This window comes from Balaenoptera borealis, assembly GCF_965194805.1.
Source record: "Balaenoptera borealis genome assembly, chromosome: 15".
Taxonomy (NCBI): Eukaryota; Metazoa; Chordata; class Mammalia; order Artiodactyla; family Balaenopteridae; genus Balaenoptera; species Balaenoptera borealis.
The window spans coordinates 36,001,165-36,018,722 of NC_138871.1; the positions used below are offsets into that span (position 1 = coordinate 36,001,165).

General features: G+C 40.8%; 1 protein-coding gene across 2 annotated transcripts in view; it reads right to left on the minus strand.

Moving 5' to 3' along the window:
- Window positions 1-17,558, minus strand: part of LOC309611727 (uncharacterized protein) — a 323,736-nt gene that overhangs the window by 149,165 nt on the left and 157,013 nt on the right. Inside the window, exon 1 of one of the 2 annotated variants that reach the window (XM_082356495.1) lies at window positions 4,126-9,979. The exons of the other annotated variant lie outside the window; for it this stretch is intronic. Within the exon in view, the coding sequence (XP_082212621.1) occupies window positions 4,126-4,394 (269 nt within the window). The 5' untranslated portion in view covers window positions 4,395-9,979. Of the gene's footprint in view, window positions 1-4,125; window positions 9,980-17,558 lie in introns of those variants that run through there. 2 annotated transcript variants of the gene reach the window in all.

Sequence of the window (17,558 nt, forward strand, 5' to 3'; positions counted from 1 at the left end):
CATTTACTCTTCAAAACTATTAGTATCCCCACTATGAGCCATAACTTGCGAGTATCGGGACATTCTTGCTGTCATCTGTGAGTTACTACAGCTGACACTTCAGAGGTGGAGATGGGGTGAAGTTTTATTCAGGGACAGATGGAGAGAGTAGAGGTCCTTCTGGGAAAAGAGGTCTATCCCAGCACCTGTGTGTACTGGGTATCCTATAAATGTTTGGAGGGTTGACTGGAGGATGGTGAAGCCCACAGATATAAGCATCAGAAAGCAGCACTTTGTCTCAGTCTATTCAAATCCTAAGACCCTCCCCATTTAACTGGGTATTCACAGCCACTGCCAATGGAAACAGACAGAAACACAGATCTTACGAAAATGTTTAAATGATAATTAACTATTAAAACTCATGGTAATTCCTTACATAAAGTTAGGGATATTTCCCCCCTAAAACAACCCAGTTCTCCGTTACTGTTTTCTCTGAATACAACCCCAATAGCTTTAAAAAGTTCTGTGCAAGCAGGATGTCTAGAGGAAATCTCCATCCCCACCTGCTCCCTGACACTGAACAGGCCATAACTTCATAGGTTACATGTTGCTTTGGTTTTCCATTGTCACACCCAGCTTGAAACGTGGTTGCAATCCCACGTGCTCTGAAAGCTTCCTAAATGACGAAGCAGCCATCACTATCATTAGACACCACTGTCTTGCATGGCCAAGCGGCCAGGCTCCTATTAGGACCAGCTCTGTCCTGAGTTCTCTTGCAGCATGACCCATCTCCCTGGAGCCACCTCATTAAAGCATTGGTTACTGGACGAATTGCAAATTCTAAGTCTGGCTGATGTTGCCTTGTAGGAATGACTGTTAAGATATGATGTTTCTTGTATTCCTGGAAGATTCAGAAAGGGACTGCAGGTGCACTGAGGGAGGCGGGGAGACAAAGCAACTCCAAGGACGGCCAGCAACCCTTCCCGCAATGCACAATAACTCTATCACACCCACATTACCCACAAAGGCCCATTCTGCTAACGTGGAATTTTTCTCTTTTCCAGCTCTGCAATATCTGGCTCACTTTACTGTCATATTAAACGTAAGAAATCAATGCCAGACTCTTTGCCTTTACAGAGTCCAATGTCAGGAATATTTCTTGCTGCTTTACCTGAATTTCCCTTTCCTCTGCTTTTTAATTTTTTTTTTTTTCTTAACCTTGTTCCAGGAGGTAATCAGCCTCAGGGTAAGGAGACAGAAATCCAAGATTGTATCAGAGAACACCACTTGGATTATATTTTATTGATGTTGTGCTAACAGCACCCCAAAAATGGACAGTAGTTACTTAAACTGGTTGTGTGAAGAGGTTGTTTATCACCGTACACTGAGCTAAAGAAATGGAGGGCAACAATTCTAACATCTAGTCAGTAATTCGGGAGAATAAAATGCAATGGTTCACATCTGAACAATAGCAACTAAACTGCCCCTGGGATGACAGGCCCCACCAGAAACCCCTTTCAATGGCTGGGAGGCAGTCGGCCACATAGTACGGATGCTTTTTCAGCAGGACCAGGAGTGACTGGTCAGCAGGAAGTTCTGCTTTAGGCATCAAAATGGCAGGAAGGAAATGCAGGGCAAGTGGGGCATACAACCTCGCTAAGAAGCAGAATACTGTCAAACTGGGTTGTTCAGTAGCTTTCACCTTTCAATCTTTTCAAGCTGGGCTAACTAGGCCCTGAGTGGATCCTGCAGGGGTACTTGCTATAGTTCATTTGGGGTAGAGAGAAAAGGAAAGAGCTTAAGGCAAGTTTTCTGTCCCCATTTTAAAAGAAGAAACCCAAACCAATACCAATGATGGACTGTTGATTATTTTCATTCCTTAAAAAAGGGAGAAATCTAAAAGCTGGGTCAATTTTGGCAGGGAAATTTATTCAACAAACACTGGGCTTTTATTCAACAAAAATAATGGGCTCTGGCAAAAAAATTTTTTAAATGTATATATAATACATAAGATGTGATTCCTTTTCTGAGCTAGATAGATATTTACACCAGTAACTATAATGCAATCCAGAATTAAATGCCTGCTATAGGAAAGGTACAACTATATGCTCCTATGCCACCCACAGTGATGGAAGGATGGGGAAGGTTTCGGGAAAGCCACAGTATTGGAGCTGAGCCTTTTAGTCTGACAATGACTGTAACAGATGGAGAGGACATGGGAGGGCACTGCAAGCTGGGAGCACAGCTGAGAGCAAAGGCTCAGCGACATGGGCATGCAAGGCACATCTGGGAAGCAGACAGTGCTCCCTGTAGACTGGAAGCAAGAAGCTGAAATGGAAAATGATGCTCCCTGATACATATATTTCAAACAACTAGCTTATACTGTGCCAGCACATAGTGCTGGTTATGACCCCCAATGAGTCACATCCTTGTATAGTCCTCTCTCCTTGAGTTTGGAGGGAACCTGTGACTTGCTTCTAACCAAAAGAATATCACAAGTGACAGGCTGTCACTCCCTTGATTAGGATACATTATATGTCACAGGCTGTTAACTCCCATGATCATGCTGTTACCTATACGACTTTATCTTAGCAGACAGGAGAGAGAGGCTCCCTTGCTGGCTCTGAAGAAGTAAACTGCCTTATTATGAGAGGATCATATAGTAGGCGGCCTTTAGTAGCTGAGCAGTACCTCCAGCCAACAGCCAGCAAGAAAAAGGGGAGATGATTTATGCCAACAATCAGAGGGAGCATGTAAGTACATCTTTCCCCAGTCAAGCCTCAGAATAGACCACAGCCCCAGCTGACACCTGTATTATAGCTTAGGAAGCCTTGATAATCTAGAGAAGGCTTACCTGGACTCCTGGCCTATGGAAACTGTGAAATAAGTGGGCATCTTTTTTAAAGCCACTAAGTTTGTGGTAATTTGTTATCCAGCAAAGAAAACTAATGCACTGAGTTAAATAAATATTGGAAAGGACTGGCATTCAAGACCAGAGCAGGGAAGCCCTTGTATATCTTTATTCAATATGTCTGTAATTACTCATTATTGCCCAATACTCTGTTTTGTTTTTGACAATTATAGACACCTTATTAAATGAACTAACATATATAGAGTTCTCAGCACAGTGCCTGGAATGTACTGAATGCCATAAGTGTTAACCATTATTATTGTTGCTACTTTCATTATTATTTCTTGTTATGAATAAATTTCCTCAAGAGAAGTAAGATGCTGTTAAAGACAAAAGCTCACCTAAGAAACACTGTTCTCTAGGAATTCCCTGGCAGTCCAGTGGTTAGGACTCCACACTTCCACTGCAGGGGTCCCCAGTTCAATCCCTGGTCAGGGAACTACGATCCCGCAAGCCTCACGGCATGGCCATAAAAAAGAAAGAAAGAAACACTATTCTCCTTAGGTCTTAAGCTTTGGGAGCTTCGAGAATCTGAAGAAAACAACATACTAACCACCACTAAGAAAAATGCACATATTCACACATACACAACATTTTGCCTACAGTTTCAAGGGGCTCTCAGATAAGAACCAATATTCTAAAAGAATACGGAGATGGGCTTCCCTGGTGGCGCAGTGGTTGAGAATCTGCCTGCCAATGCAGGGGACACGGGTTCGAGCCCTGGTCTGGGAAGATCCCACATGCCGCGGAGCAACTAGGCCCGTGAGCCACAACTACTGAGCCTGCGCGTCTGGAGCCCGTGAGCCACAACAAGAGAGGCCGCGATAGTGAGAGGCCCACGCACCGCGATGAAGAGTGGCCCCCACTCGCCGCAACTGGAGAAAGCCCTCACACAGAAACGAGGACCCAACACAGCCAAAAATAAAAATAAATAATAAATAAAAAAATTAAAAAAAAAAAAAAAAAAGAATACGGAGAATGTGGCACTCCAAGTCAAGCGGGAGAGTCCCCTGAAGGCCCCTAGAGACAGTAGTCTCAGGACCTCTGATTTTATCCTCAGCTCTGACGCCAAGGCTTTGCCACTATCTTCGTTGGCCAGTGCCAGTTTAAAGCGCTGCTCAAAACCAAAAAGGGTGTTGTTCCCAAGGTAGAGCGCATTCTCACCTCCAGCTCTCTTGAGTGGTGAGCAAAGCCCCATACTTTCAGATTGCTAGATGAGAAGACCCTCCACACACCTGCATTGCAAAGCCAGCCACACAAAGTTCTCCTTGGGCTTCTTAGGCATCTTATGCGGAGCACACAGAATCCAGGAAAGCGGCATCAACACCCCCCTGAGCTTCACCTTCTCACAGAGCACTGCTGTCTCTCGGCTCCTGGTGTAGGGGGCACATAAGAAACGAAGGGATTGGTCCAATCTCATGAGAGTCCACCATCCACAGCACAAACAATTGTGATCTAAGTTGTCCATCATACACTGATTGTTCCATATAAGTACTCCAGACATAAATGCAGGCTTCAGAGGCTGCCTGATTCAGGTTCTCTATTTTAAGTTGACAACTGTGTGCTCTTAGGATTGCAAGGCATTCAAAAATAAAACTGGAATATTAGCTTCCTGCCTGGGAAAAATATTTTTAATGGACATGGAAATGTAATGAACAATGTGTGGACCAATGAATAAAACATACTGTGCATGGAATTGGTGAAAAGTGAATCTCATGCTTACATCAACACATTCCATTGATTTGTTCTGAAATACATATTTTATATATATGTGTGTGTGCATGTGTATATATTACATTCACACAGTGGGTTGAAATTAATAATCAAATTTGCACATCACTTTTAATTAAATCCACATCTTTTCTGTCCCCCCAGCTGCTGGCCCGGTGTTTATGTGGAATACATCTGGCAGCCCTCAACATTCTCCACAGTCACCCGTCCTTTCAGTCCCCAGATACACCTGCTTTCTGCAGCTGGTCCCCCCAACAGGTGCAACGGAAAGCCTGGTTGATGGGCATTATAAACACCCCTGCTGCTGAGCATCTGGGAGGTAACAAAGGGCCCAATTCCAACTTCAATGTTCCTTCCTCCAGCAGAAGTGAAAACACCCTGTGTGATCACAACATGCTGGAGTCCCCATCAGTCACTTTCCCACTCCAGGAAGAAATGCTTCAGGTCAACAGGGCGTTAACAGCTGTGCCACCTTCTGGGTTATTAATGGAGGTCCCCACAGGGAGCTGGGCCTTGGTCATTCTTGTTTGTTTGAGCTTCTGAGCCCGCAGCCAGCAGCCTGGATGCTCTAAGGCACAGATTTCCTCATGGTCCTCCAGTTTGTAACCATTAGCCACCTGGTTTTGATTGGGGAGCCCAGAGTCCAGCGCTTCCCACAGTACTTCCAAATGAAAAACATGTGGCAGCATCACATACTGTGAGAATTACTATTCTGCAATTCCTTGTTGATAGAGCACTAGGTATTTCAAAGCAAGGAAAATTCAGAATGATGTGCAGGGGGTTTTTGTTTTGTTTTGTTGTGTGTTGGTTCTTATTATTCCAAACCCTGAATTTTGGAAGGGGGTTCAGATTATTTTTCCTGTGGTGATCTGAAAAATACCTCATTCTATACTGAAAGCATCCATGCAATTAGTCTAGACATAAATACAGGCTCTAAAACTATGCTCTGTGGCACCCAGGTTAATGGACTAATGCTATGAAGCAATAGGTTACAATAAGGAATTTCAATACAATTAAAACCATAAAGCTAATGATGATCTGTTTCAAATGAAGCTCTAGATGAAAATAAAGCACTAAAAGTCACTTGTTCATTAAACAGTTTTGATTCCATCTGCAGAAGTTCACAGAGGGCATTACTCATCTAAAGTGTAAGATGCGCTGGAAATAAAATATGTAAAAATGACCTCCATTCTGCTATTTACTTTGACACTCTTGCTCCATGCCAATGGACTACTCCCCACATGGCTGTAAGGCAGAGTTCAAGTACCACTCCATTTGAATCTTCTTGTAGCTTTTTTATGCACATTCCAAGCTACTATGTACAGCCCAGGAATTAAGTTGCTCCCCTGAGACACACGTAAGACTGGGTCAGGATCCCAGACTGGGTCAGGATCCCAGACTACCGTTAGCTTCAGTGGTGCCCCCACTTGCTTGAAAGAGTTATTGCATCACACTGTGATCCTTAAAAGACCCTAGTTATCCCCACATAGTTCCTGCTGCCGTGGGTGAATCTAGCTCCTGCACATGAAACAACTATTTCGGCTTCTTTACTCTTTATTATGTAGTTAAAGACCCTCCTGGTCTTCTCCTGGCTTTTCCTCACACAAAACCTCTAATATTACTGAAAAAAGGAGACAGACTCTGGGCACAACTATACTATCCACCCACAAGACACATGAGTGTTATGTCCAAAAAGCAGGAACCAGACGGTCTTGGATCTATGTGCTGCATTCCTAAAGGCAGTGTTCCAGGGAGGAGGAAACGGTGCTCTACATTCTTAGTGCCTGCTGCTTATGTGCTTTGTGCCCAGAGGATGTGTCTCTGGGCATAAAAGGCCAAAAAAGACAACCACATCCAATTGGAGCTTTCAGCAGAACACATCCATTGGCAAGTGAAAGCTCTGTATGTGGTTTTCCTTACACAAAACGGTTTGTAACTCCTGTCTCTTATAGATATTATCCACCTAAAACCTTAATGCTTTGACAAGCAAGTCATGGGGGAAAAAAACGCTGCTTGCTCTCTTCTCCGTGGTCTGTGCTATGATTCTAAGACTAAGACAAAGAAGCTGCCAGAACCTGATTCATCCACCAAGCCAATGGGGTTGAAGGTAGGAAGACTAGAAAGCAAGAACTGCTTCCACGTTATCTATCACAGGTCTATCCCTGTGCTGGGTACCTTCCCCTGCGACTCCTGACACCTTTTCCACCCTTCCCCACTCACCTCTGTGCGCCAAGAGGCTGACATATATTGGCTACACCAAGGGCTCCCTGGCCCTCTGGCTTTCAGCTGGTTTGGGCCCATGGAAAACACCAGGAGGAGGCCGAGAGTGAAAGCCAATGTCTGTTCCCGCCACTCCTTCCTGCAGGTGCCCTGGGTTGGCTGAGATACTCTGCTGTGCTACTGCTCCCATCAGCCAGCCCTCTTCCTGGAGCTGCCGTCCTGTCCCATACTGCTCTTCTCTTGCCCCTTAGACCCCCGAGTGGCAACCACTCCCCACTGTTACTTCCCAGTGTGCTGCACTCCCTCTGGCTGGTTTCCTGTAACTCTGCTTACACCTTTGTGATCCACTGTGTAAATTCCTAGTTTGAGGTTGCTACTTATTTCTTGCCAGGATCCTGATGGATATAATCAAGATCATACCTAAAGGAACTTCCCTAGCAGTCCAGGGGTTAAGTCTTTGCCTTCCAAAGCAGGGGGCCTGGGTTCCATCCCACATATCTCACAGCCAAAAAACCAAAACATAAAAAGAGAAGCAATATTGTAACAAGTTCAGTAAAGACTTTAAAAATGGTCCACATCAAAAAAATCTTAAAAACAAAAATCATACCTAAAAACAAATGACTAACCCAGTACAACTCGGATTTGGGGAACCTAAAAAAAATGTCTCATCTAACAATAAGTAGTATAGAAACAGACTGTTAGAGTACAGACATGGAAGCCATAGGAACCGTTGCCCACCTTCTCATTCCTTCAACAATATCCATCGAGCTTCATATGCCAGGCACCGTTCTCAGAGGAAATGATGATATCCCAGCTTTTAGGGATAATCTAGAAAGTGATCTCCCTATTGCAAATGTTATGTGGGTTTTTTTTTGGTACAACTGTTCAATGTAAGGCAAAAAGTAATTCAATAAATTAACATGTGCTGTGGAAGATGGTAGAGAAGCTGGCAGGTTTAACAGTAGCATCACATTATATATCCATCGTTCTCAAATTTGGTTTTAAATGAGAATCACGTGTGAGCTTTCTAAACCTACAGGTGATTCACTTCCACCCTCAGAAGGTACTGGGGCACTTAAATGATTCTTATTCATCATGTCTGGGTTGGTGCAATGCTGTTAGTTTTTGAACCGCACATAATCTCGGTTAGGAAGGTATATACACCATAGTGTAATTAATCAATTTCCTACTGTTGAATATTTAAATTCTTTTTAATATTTGACTATTATAAATAACAATGCACTGAACATATTTGGACATACATATTAGTACAAATTTCTGAATAACTTACTTTGTATTTATAAAAGGGAAATAACTGAGTCAAAAAGGATGTGAATTCTTTTTAAGTTCTTAATACATTTTGCTAAATTGATTTCTATAATGCTTATGCCAATTTACATTTCAGTGATGTCTGCAAATGTATTTCACTGTATCCTTATCAACACTGAAGAATATCTATTTTTGCCAATTTGATAAGCAGAAATGGTATCTCATTTCAATTTGCATTTCTTTATTAGTGAAGTTGAACTTTTTATATGTTATTAATCATTTACATTTATTCTCCTGTAAACAGTCTATGGCCTCTGTTGGACCAGTCTTAAATTACTCCCTTGTCAAATATTTCAACTCAGTCTATCATTGATTTTTCCCCCTTTTTATGAGTCTATATCTCCAATTTTATAATTGAAGCAGTAGGGAAAAATAAAAGCTCCTTTAAAGAAATTCAGTTTATTGCTAAGTTGTGAAAACATACTCCTGTACTCACTTCAAGGAAGTGCCTTCTCTGATACTGCAGACACAGAGATTCTACCATAAAATTAGAACTGCACACTTTTTCATTGCCATAATATTTGTGTGTTCCAACTTGTAGCAGGGAAAGGCAAATTTGTATTCCATTCCTTGAGGAATGGCTTTTTGCGTGGCAGTTTTTAAATTTAAAAAAGAAGAAAGGAAAGGAAAAGAAATAAAGATAAAACTCTCATCCACATTTCTCTAGAGCAGAGTAAAATAGCTGCACAAACCATGGTGATGTCACAAACACTAACACTACAGTACATGTTTATGAAATGCTGCAGTCATGGAAATAGTTCAAAATACAGTAAGGATTTCATACTGTGAATGCAAAATAGTGCATTTGCAACGTGATAAAACTGAGATATTTAAATCTTCCATAAAAAATGCACTGTGAACACTGAACTCAATACTGCCCAATACTGCAAGTTAAATCAACGAGAATTTTATTAAGCATTTACTACTATGTCATAAATATATATACACACACACACACATATATATATATCCCTCCATATATTCCAAGAAATATATGACTTGATCCCTGCCATTGGCTAGCTTAGGATCACACTACCCAAACCCATTATTTTTAAGATTAACTTTTGAGGTCAATGCCATACACTGTCAGTAAGAATGTAATTGGAATAATCTCTTATGGAAAGCAAATTTTCAATATATATCAAATCCTTAAAATTACTTATACTTCTAAATTAGTAATTTAACTTCTGAGAATTTATCCAAAAAAGCCCTAAATATAGGAAGAGTTTTATGCACAAATGTGTCCATAGAGGTAACACGTACACAATGAAAGACTGTCACGTTAAATGCAGTCTACAAGTTTGTTCATTCAGAATGATCCCCACTGTGTAAAGTGAAAAGACAAGCATAGAAAAAAAGCAAAATGTTAACAGAGGTTATTTATGCCTTTTAAATATTTTCCCAAATTTCCTATAAGTATTAATTATAATAATGGGGTGAAGGCTTTGCTTTTAAAATGAATGAATGTATATATTGCCAATGTTGTCCCTGTTTGTCTTGGTTTTGCTCACTTGGGGTATTGCCCAAAATGGAAAGGGGAGACTTTACGGAGGAACCCTGAGAAGCCAGAAGCTTCCTCCCAGTTTGAGCCCTCAGGAAGGGATATATAATGTGCCTTCATTTGGCTCCCCCCATTTTATTTAATAATCACTCTGCCCATGTAGATTCTCTGTAAGTGCTGTCTGAAGGAAAGCAGTTAGGGTCCCAAAATCCAGAAAGCGTTCATGGTGGACACTGCTGTTCTGAAGGGACTTATCACAGTGCATCAAGAGTATTCCCCACCCATCCACCCACCCAACCCTGCCTTGGGGCAGGAATCCCTTTTCAAGGGGGGGGGGGGGAATATATATATATATACATACACACACAAATATATACACACACACACACACATACACACACTTCATTCATCTGTATATCCTCTACATCTGGGTTTCCCAACCTCAGTACCATGGGCCAAATAACTCTCTGTTAGGAGGGGTTGTCCTCCTGTGCATTATAAGATGTTTAGCAGCATCCTTGGCTTCAATCCACTAGATGACAGTTGTGACAACCAAAAATGTCACCAGACACTGACAAATGTCCCTGGGGGGCAAAAATCCCCAACCAGTTGAGAACCACTGCTCTACATCTAACTGGCTCCAGGGATATAGTAAATGCTCAATAAATAGTTGTTGAAGTGAATAGAAAGAAGAGAGGAGAAGAAGATTGGAGGAGAGGTTGGCCAGGAAATGAATGGGCAAACAAGAGCCTGAACCCAATCATCTGCAGGACAGAGGAGATCTAAATCCAGTCTAGGTCAGTCAGATCACCATTTGGGAGCTCAGTCTCCTCAGCTGTAAATGCAGGGGGTTACACTAGAACCATAACATTCACTTACAGTTCAACAACTCTAAGAACTTTTCACAAAGCCTGGAGCATAGTAGACACTCAATAAATATTTAACGATAGCATTTACTGGGCACCTATTGTGTGCCGGACTTTGGGCTAAGTCTTTTACATGCATTATGTCATTTAATAGTCACAGCATCTCTCTGAGATAGGAACTAAAATGTTCAGGTCAATTTTACAGATGAGGATCACAAAGCCCAGAGAAGTTATATAGTAACTGTGTCTGGTGATGAGATTGGAACTGAGATATACCTAACTTTGGAGCCTGCATTCATAACCATCATACATGCCACAGCACACATTACCCCAGTGCAGGCTGGTGGAAGAAAGATCTTAGAATGAATGAGAACTTATTCCTTGGAAATACACATCAAGGAAGTCAAGAATCTCAATGTTGGCAATGAACAACCTGAGTCATCTTCTTGTCTGATCTTTACCCATGGTTTAGCAGACACTGAACAAAGTGGTGCCTTCACACTTCTCTGCAAATGCCAAATTCTACCAGGGCAGCTTCAGATCACACTGACTATCAGGGTTGGGTGGCTTTTCTTTGTTTCTGGCCATGACATCACACTCTGATGAATGCTAAGTTTGCATCTAATTCCTTGATTCCCTACACACCACATCAATCCATCAATAAGGCTCAACAGACATACCTCTCAAGTCAGGGGCTTCTTTCCAACTTCACTATCAACATCCTACTCCAGGTCACCATGACCTCTTGCCCACATTACCAGTTTCCCTGTGCTCACTCTCATTCATCTTCTAAACAGAATGACGCCATCAAAATTTACAATCAGTCATGTCACTCACCTGCTTTATACCCTCCAATGACTTCACCTTGCCCTTAAAATAAAAGCCAAAGTCCCTGCAACAGCCTACAAGGCCCCCACTATTTGGCTCTTGCTTCCTCTTATCAACTCAGCCCCTACCACACAGGACTTATTGCTGCTTCTCAAACATGCCATGCGTATTCCTGCCTCAGGGCCTTTGCAGTTGGTGTTTCCTATGACTATAAACTGTCCCCTCCGACAGTTTTCCTATGTCTAGTTCCTTCTTGATAACTCAAGTCTCAGCTAAAATGGCACCGCTACGGTAAGACCTTCCCCAACCTCACAGTAGAAACTCCTATCTCTCCTCCGCAACCATTATTACATGACTCTGTTGTATGTTCATCACAGCATTTCACTCTACATGAAAAGATCTTGTTTATTTATTTGGTTACTTTTTTATGATTCATCTTCCTCATTTGGAATATATGCCCTAACAGAATGATGCCTGGCACAAAGTATGTGCTCAATGATTGTTTGCTGAATGAATAAAAGTAGACAGAGACCTTGTTTTACTCAATGATACATGCACAGTGACTAGGGCAGTACTGGCCAATAGAAATATAATGTGAGCCACATACATAATTTTAAATTTCCTAGTAGTCACATTTTAAAAAGTAAAGAGAAACAGGTTAAATTTATTTCAATAATCATTTTACTTTACAAAATGTATTCAAGATGTCATTTCAACACATAATATAAAAAATTATTAATGAGATATTTCACATTCCTTTCTTCACATCAAGCCTGCGAAATACTGTATGTATTTTATATTTACAGAACATCTCAATTCAGACTAGCCACATTTCAAGTGCTTCATAGCACAGGTGGCTTGTGGCTGCCTTACTGGAGAGCACACCTCTAGAAAAGCATCTGGCACATAGAAAGTGGTCAATAAGTTGCTGAATGAATGAGTGAACTAAAACCTCTGAGTCAAGAACTTCTGTTAAGTCACTCCTCTACACTTCGTATTCATATCACTTATTGGTTAGTTGACTGGTTGGTTGGTTGGTTGGTTTTGATCATCTAAATAGAGGACTTCACCTTTATTGCTATCAAGTGTGATTTTTTTAACATTCAACTCTGGATCTAGCCTTCCAAGATCACTGATGTTCCAGGTTCTATCATCTTACATACATCTCAGTCCTCCCAGTTCCGTGTCATGCTCAAACATGGTGACCATATCATCTATATTGAGAAAAGCTTGGCCAGGCCTGGTCTAAGGCAGACTTCTGCAGGATGCCTTGCATTGATCCATTAGCCATCCATCTTTCAAGTTCTTCTACCCTCTATACATCTAACTGAACAATACCATACCTCTAATTTTTTCAATTTTCTCACAAGAACATCACCTGCAGATTGGGAATCAGGCAATGCCTCAAAAAGTTCTTGGCTCAGTGTGGTACCTAACATTATTCTCATTTACTTGTTCTATTCTGCAAATATATTGTCATCTCTATGTAACTCAACAGATTCTTTTAAAAAGCACTGTTTATAACTAAATAATGATACAAATCTCTGTCATCTGTGGATTTAACAGTCCTTAGCAATCCTTGTGGTGATTCTTTTACTCGTGGACACTAAAAGACCAGTGGATGAAAGGGAATTATTTAGCTGATGAGGAAACCTAGCTGACGTCTTGGCTTCCCCACTTCAATTTATGTTTTATTTCTCTAATCTTCAACTACACAGCAACTCTATAATGTCAAACAATAAATTTGTGTATAGTGAGAAATTATCTCAAAAAGGAAACTAGAACACTGTTGGTAATGAAGAGAAAAAGTAAAAATGAATATGAATTGAATAATGCTCACCAAAAACGAGCAAGCAAAGAACACCAATAAAAAGTGAAGTACTGGGTTCAGCAATAACTCAGGGTTATATTATAGAACATTTACTCTGTGCCAGGCATGGTGCTTCCATTCCTTCACTTAATCCTCTCTAAAAACCTTTTGATATAAATCCTATCGTTGTCATCCGCATTTTAATCCTAATTGAGTTATCCTAAATAAAACGTGAACCTCCATAGATGTCTTCCGAGAGTACACAAACCTGGCTTCAGTTTTGTCATTTCTCACCACCAATGTGTTTCCCAAACTGTGGTCTTGTAAACCACCTGTATCAGGGTCACTGGGCTGCACCTTTAAAGTGGAGCGTCCCTGGCCCTACAATATTCCTAGTGAATCAGACCCTCTAGGGAGGAGATCTGTGAATCTTCATACTGAACAAGCTCCCCAAGTGATTCCAATGCACATTAAAATCTGTGAACTACTGACCTAGGGTCCACCTTACAAGAGACTGTAGATAAAGGACAGTTTTCTGAAGTGTTGGGTGTTCCCACTTAACACACATCAGAATCACATGATAAATATCTTAAAATAAAAACTCCTAGGTCACACCCCAGATAGTACATATTAGGATCTCTTGGGGTCATACCTGGAAATATCCCCTGGCTCTTAAGAAGCAGCAGGACAAGGCCCTGATCAACTGGTGAACATTTGTAAATCACTAAGTCCCTGACTATTTCATGTGGCCAAACTTGTGCAAATTTTATGCTATCAGTAAATCAGAATTTGTGGTTGCATAATTTTACAGAAAAGAAGGAAAGAAAATATAAGATGTGGTAACTTGCTCTTGAAATTATTTTCCTATATGGGAAAAAAAATTTACTTAACCCAAAACTTTGAAAAAGAAATAATAAACAGTTCTGGGAAGACAGTAGGTATAAATGATACAACTCTAAATAATCAGCAACTCTGAAGTTATTTGGTTGATTCCCTGGATTCCAATGGGTGAAGGACTTTCATAATTCAATCTCTAAATATTATACAGGTGACGGCATTTTAGGAATTTTATTCATGATTTCCATTCATCAAACGCGAGACATGTTCTCTCATGCAAGATCTACTCCTCCTAGAGTTCCTAGTACAATCTGCTTATGAGGCCCCATGTAATCCAACTCAACAGGACATCCAGGTGATAACAAAGAAAATGTGCTAATCTTGGCAGTGAGGAACGAGTACTGATCAGCTGCCAACTGACTCATAAACTAGCCCACAAAATGTAAGCACCGTGCTATTTTTGAAGAAGTCAGCAACCCAGCTGGCAGAAAGAAATAAAGTGCCAAGTAGCCTGGATTAATAAGAAAGCAATGCCTAAACAAGTAATTAAAGCATTTAGAAAGGGATTCTGCTCCACAATCTATCAGTAGAACTGCAGGTCCCTCTGGAAATTATTCCAGACATACCATATTCTCTCAGTATTTACTGAAGGCCTTTTATGTAGTACTCTGTGGAGAAAACCCAGACCCAAAGGAATAACAGGCAAAATGAGGCTGCATATGGCCATGAAATAGCAGCAGGGACCGGGCAGGAATGGCTACACCCAGCCCCTAACACACGGTCCCATACACTGGCTGCTGAGAGAAAGTCAGTAGAATCAAGAGCCATGGACCCTAAGAACTGGAAGTGTGAGCCCACCAGAACAAGCCCCTGCTTTGTGTTTCAACAAGGAACACGACAAAGGAAGCCCAGCTTCAGGAGGAAAGACAGAGTGGCTGATATGAAGTCCTCTATACACTGGGAGAAGAAGCCCTTGTGTTTTCAAAATAAGCGTGAGAGTATCAGTTCTCCAAATAGCAGAGTCAGGTCAGCTGGGGAGAGTGGAAGATGTGAGCAGAAGTGGAGATGTGATGAAAGCAAAATATATACGAAATAGAAGCCGTTTCAACGGAACCTCACTTAACCAACTCTGGCCAGATTAACCAATATTCCCTATTCCCCCTCTGAAACCCACAGGCAAATGCCAGGACATACTGAATACCTACAGTCAACAGGCTACTCCCCAGTATTCCTGGACACCTCCACTTCTACCAGTTCTGATAACAAGAGGCCCAAACTGTCTACACCAAGTGTACCTACTATTACAAGTATGCAATTTGCTTAAATGTATAAAAACAATGAGATAAGAGAACTAAAACAGAGTTGTTTGTTTCCATGAAAACTAAATTGCACTGAGAGGACACAGTGAGTTTTTTTTTTTTTAAGTCACTGTGGAATTAGGGATAGATTTAACAACTGTTAAAGATTGAGAATATTGTAAAAATCTAAAAGGACCCAAACAAGAAAAATGGAGATGGTTTGGTTTACATAAGAAAAATGACTCAGAATTCTAGTTAACAGAACCATACTCAAAGGAAAGGCCCAAGTGCTACACGAAAAGGAAAACTCGGTGTGCAAGAAGAAAATAAAAATTGAACATTATCCCATTACCCAGAGTCAAACACTGTTAACAGTTTTGTATATATCTTTATAATATAAATTTATCTATTTAAAGTAAATTTATATATATATAAAAAGTAATGTACATATGTGCATACACACATGTATACACATGCTGGTTTTTTAATTGTTAAACATGCTGCTACATAATGTATTTTTCTTCATTAATAAATCATGAATATCTTCTGATGTCAATAAATATTTATCTAAATACCTTTTTAATAGCCTTGTAGCATTCCATTTTATGGACATACATAATTGATTCAGTAAATCCCCTTTTGTTGGACTTTTAAGTTGATTCCCATTTGTGTCTGTTATCAGCAATGCTGCCACCGTGGTACACAGCCTCCACAATCTCCTTAGGACATATCCTGATGGTCGTAATTTACACCAGAGAGGAGCTACCAGCTCTGCTCTTTCTGGTTCTTAAAAGGGCCATGGAGGCTGCAAGATGGATGTTGGGATGGAGCACGGCAAACTCTGCTAGTCCCGTGCTAAGGGCAGGGGCAGATCTGTAACTTTTTCTCTAATTATCCACAAAACAGAACATGAGCCCTATTATCCAAGTACTTTGAGTTCTTGAAATAGATCTTTCTTAGGTATGTATCTATGAAATACTTAATACAATCTCAGCAAACTCAGTACCATCCCTATTCTGATCACTTAATATTTCTTGAATTCCCTCCCACTGGGTGTTAATGGCATTTCCACTGTATGAGTGTTTTGTGGCTCTGTCCTCAAGAAACATGTGTAATTGAAGCGGACATTTGTCATTTTCTTGGCTACATAGCATCTCAGCCCCTTTCCTATGCCCCATGAGTCCCTCATCTGGCCTCTCCAGACACTCACTATGCCAGCTCTCCAAACAGCTAAGGTGTGGCAGCACCTAGGCATGACCAGGAAGATGTGCTTGCCTGGATCCACACCTGTTGCCAGCAGAGAATTCTTGCTTGGTGGCAGCCAGCGGTGGTCTTGACAGATGATTCTGTAGCATGACTCATACAGTGATTCTGAACATAGAACCTCCTTGCTCTCCTGCTCATTTCCTGAGCCTCATGGCAACTCTGTTAGCTACAAATAGTCTTCCAATGAATTCCTTGTTGCAAGAGTCCATCTTTGCAGTTTGCAACTTAGAAGCCTGACTGAAATGCCTAAAGTGATAGACAATTTGTGCCATAACTGTGCAATACGAAGGCCTCAGAGCAAGGTGGCCCATTCCCAAACTCATGCTTCCCAATATCTTGGTATTTTGTATGATTGGTGAGAGAAAACCAAGGTGACAGTTTAACCTACCAGCAACATAGTTAAAGTGTATTTTCTCTTAGTGCACTAATCATGATATTTATTAAATATAGAAGAGTTATTTCCTCTCTGTGACAAGTCTGGTCTTCAGTAGACACACTAGTAAAGGAAATCTCTGATGCTCATTGTGTGAACTGACCTACATATTATACATTAAAGGAACTTGAGAGATCATCTAGTCCAGGGGTCAGCAAACGTTTTCTGTAAAGAGCCAGGTAGTAAATATTTTAGATTTTGTGGGCCACAAACTCTCTCTGTCATGTATTCTTCTTTTCTAAAAAACAATCCTTTAAAAACATAAAAATCGCTGGAGGCCTCACATTTCCTCACTTCAAAACTTATTTACAGAGCTACAGTAATCAAAAAAATATGATACTAACTGGACAGCCATATGTAAAACAATGAGATTAGAATACTTCCTCAGACCATATACAAAAATAAACTCAAAATGGACTAAAGACCTAAATGTAAGACCCAAAACCATAAAACTCCTAGAAGAGAACACAGGCAGAACAGTCTTTGACATAAATCATAGCAATATTTTTTTGGATCTGTCTCCTAAGGCAAAAAGAAAGATAAAAGTAA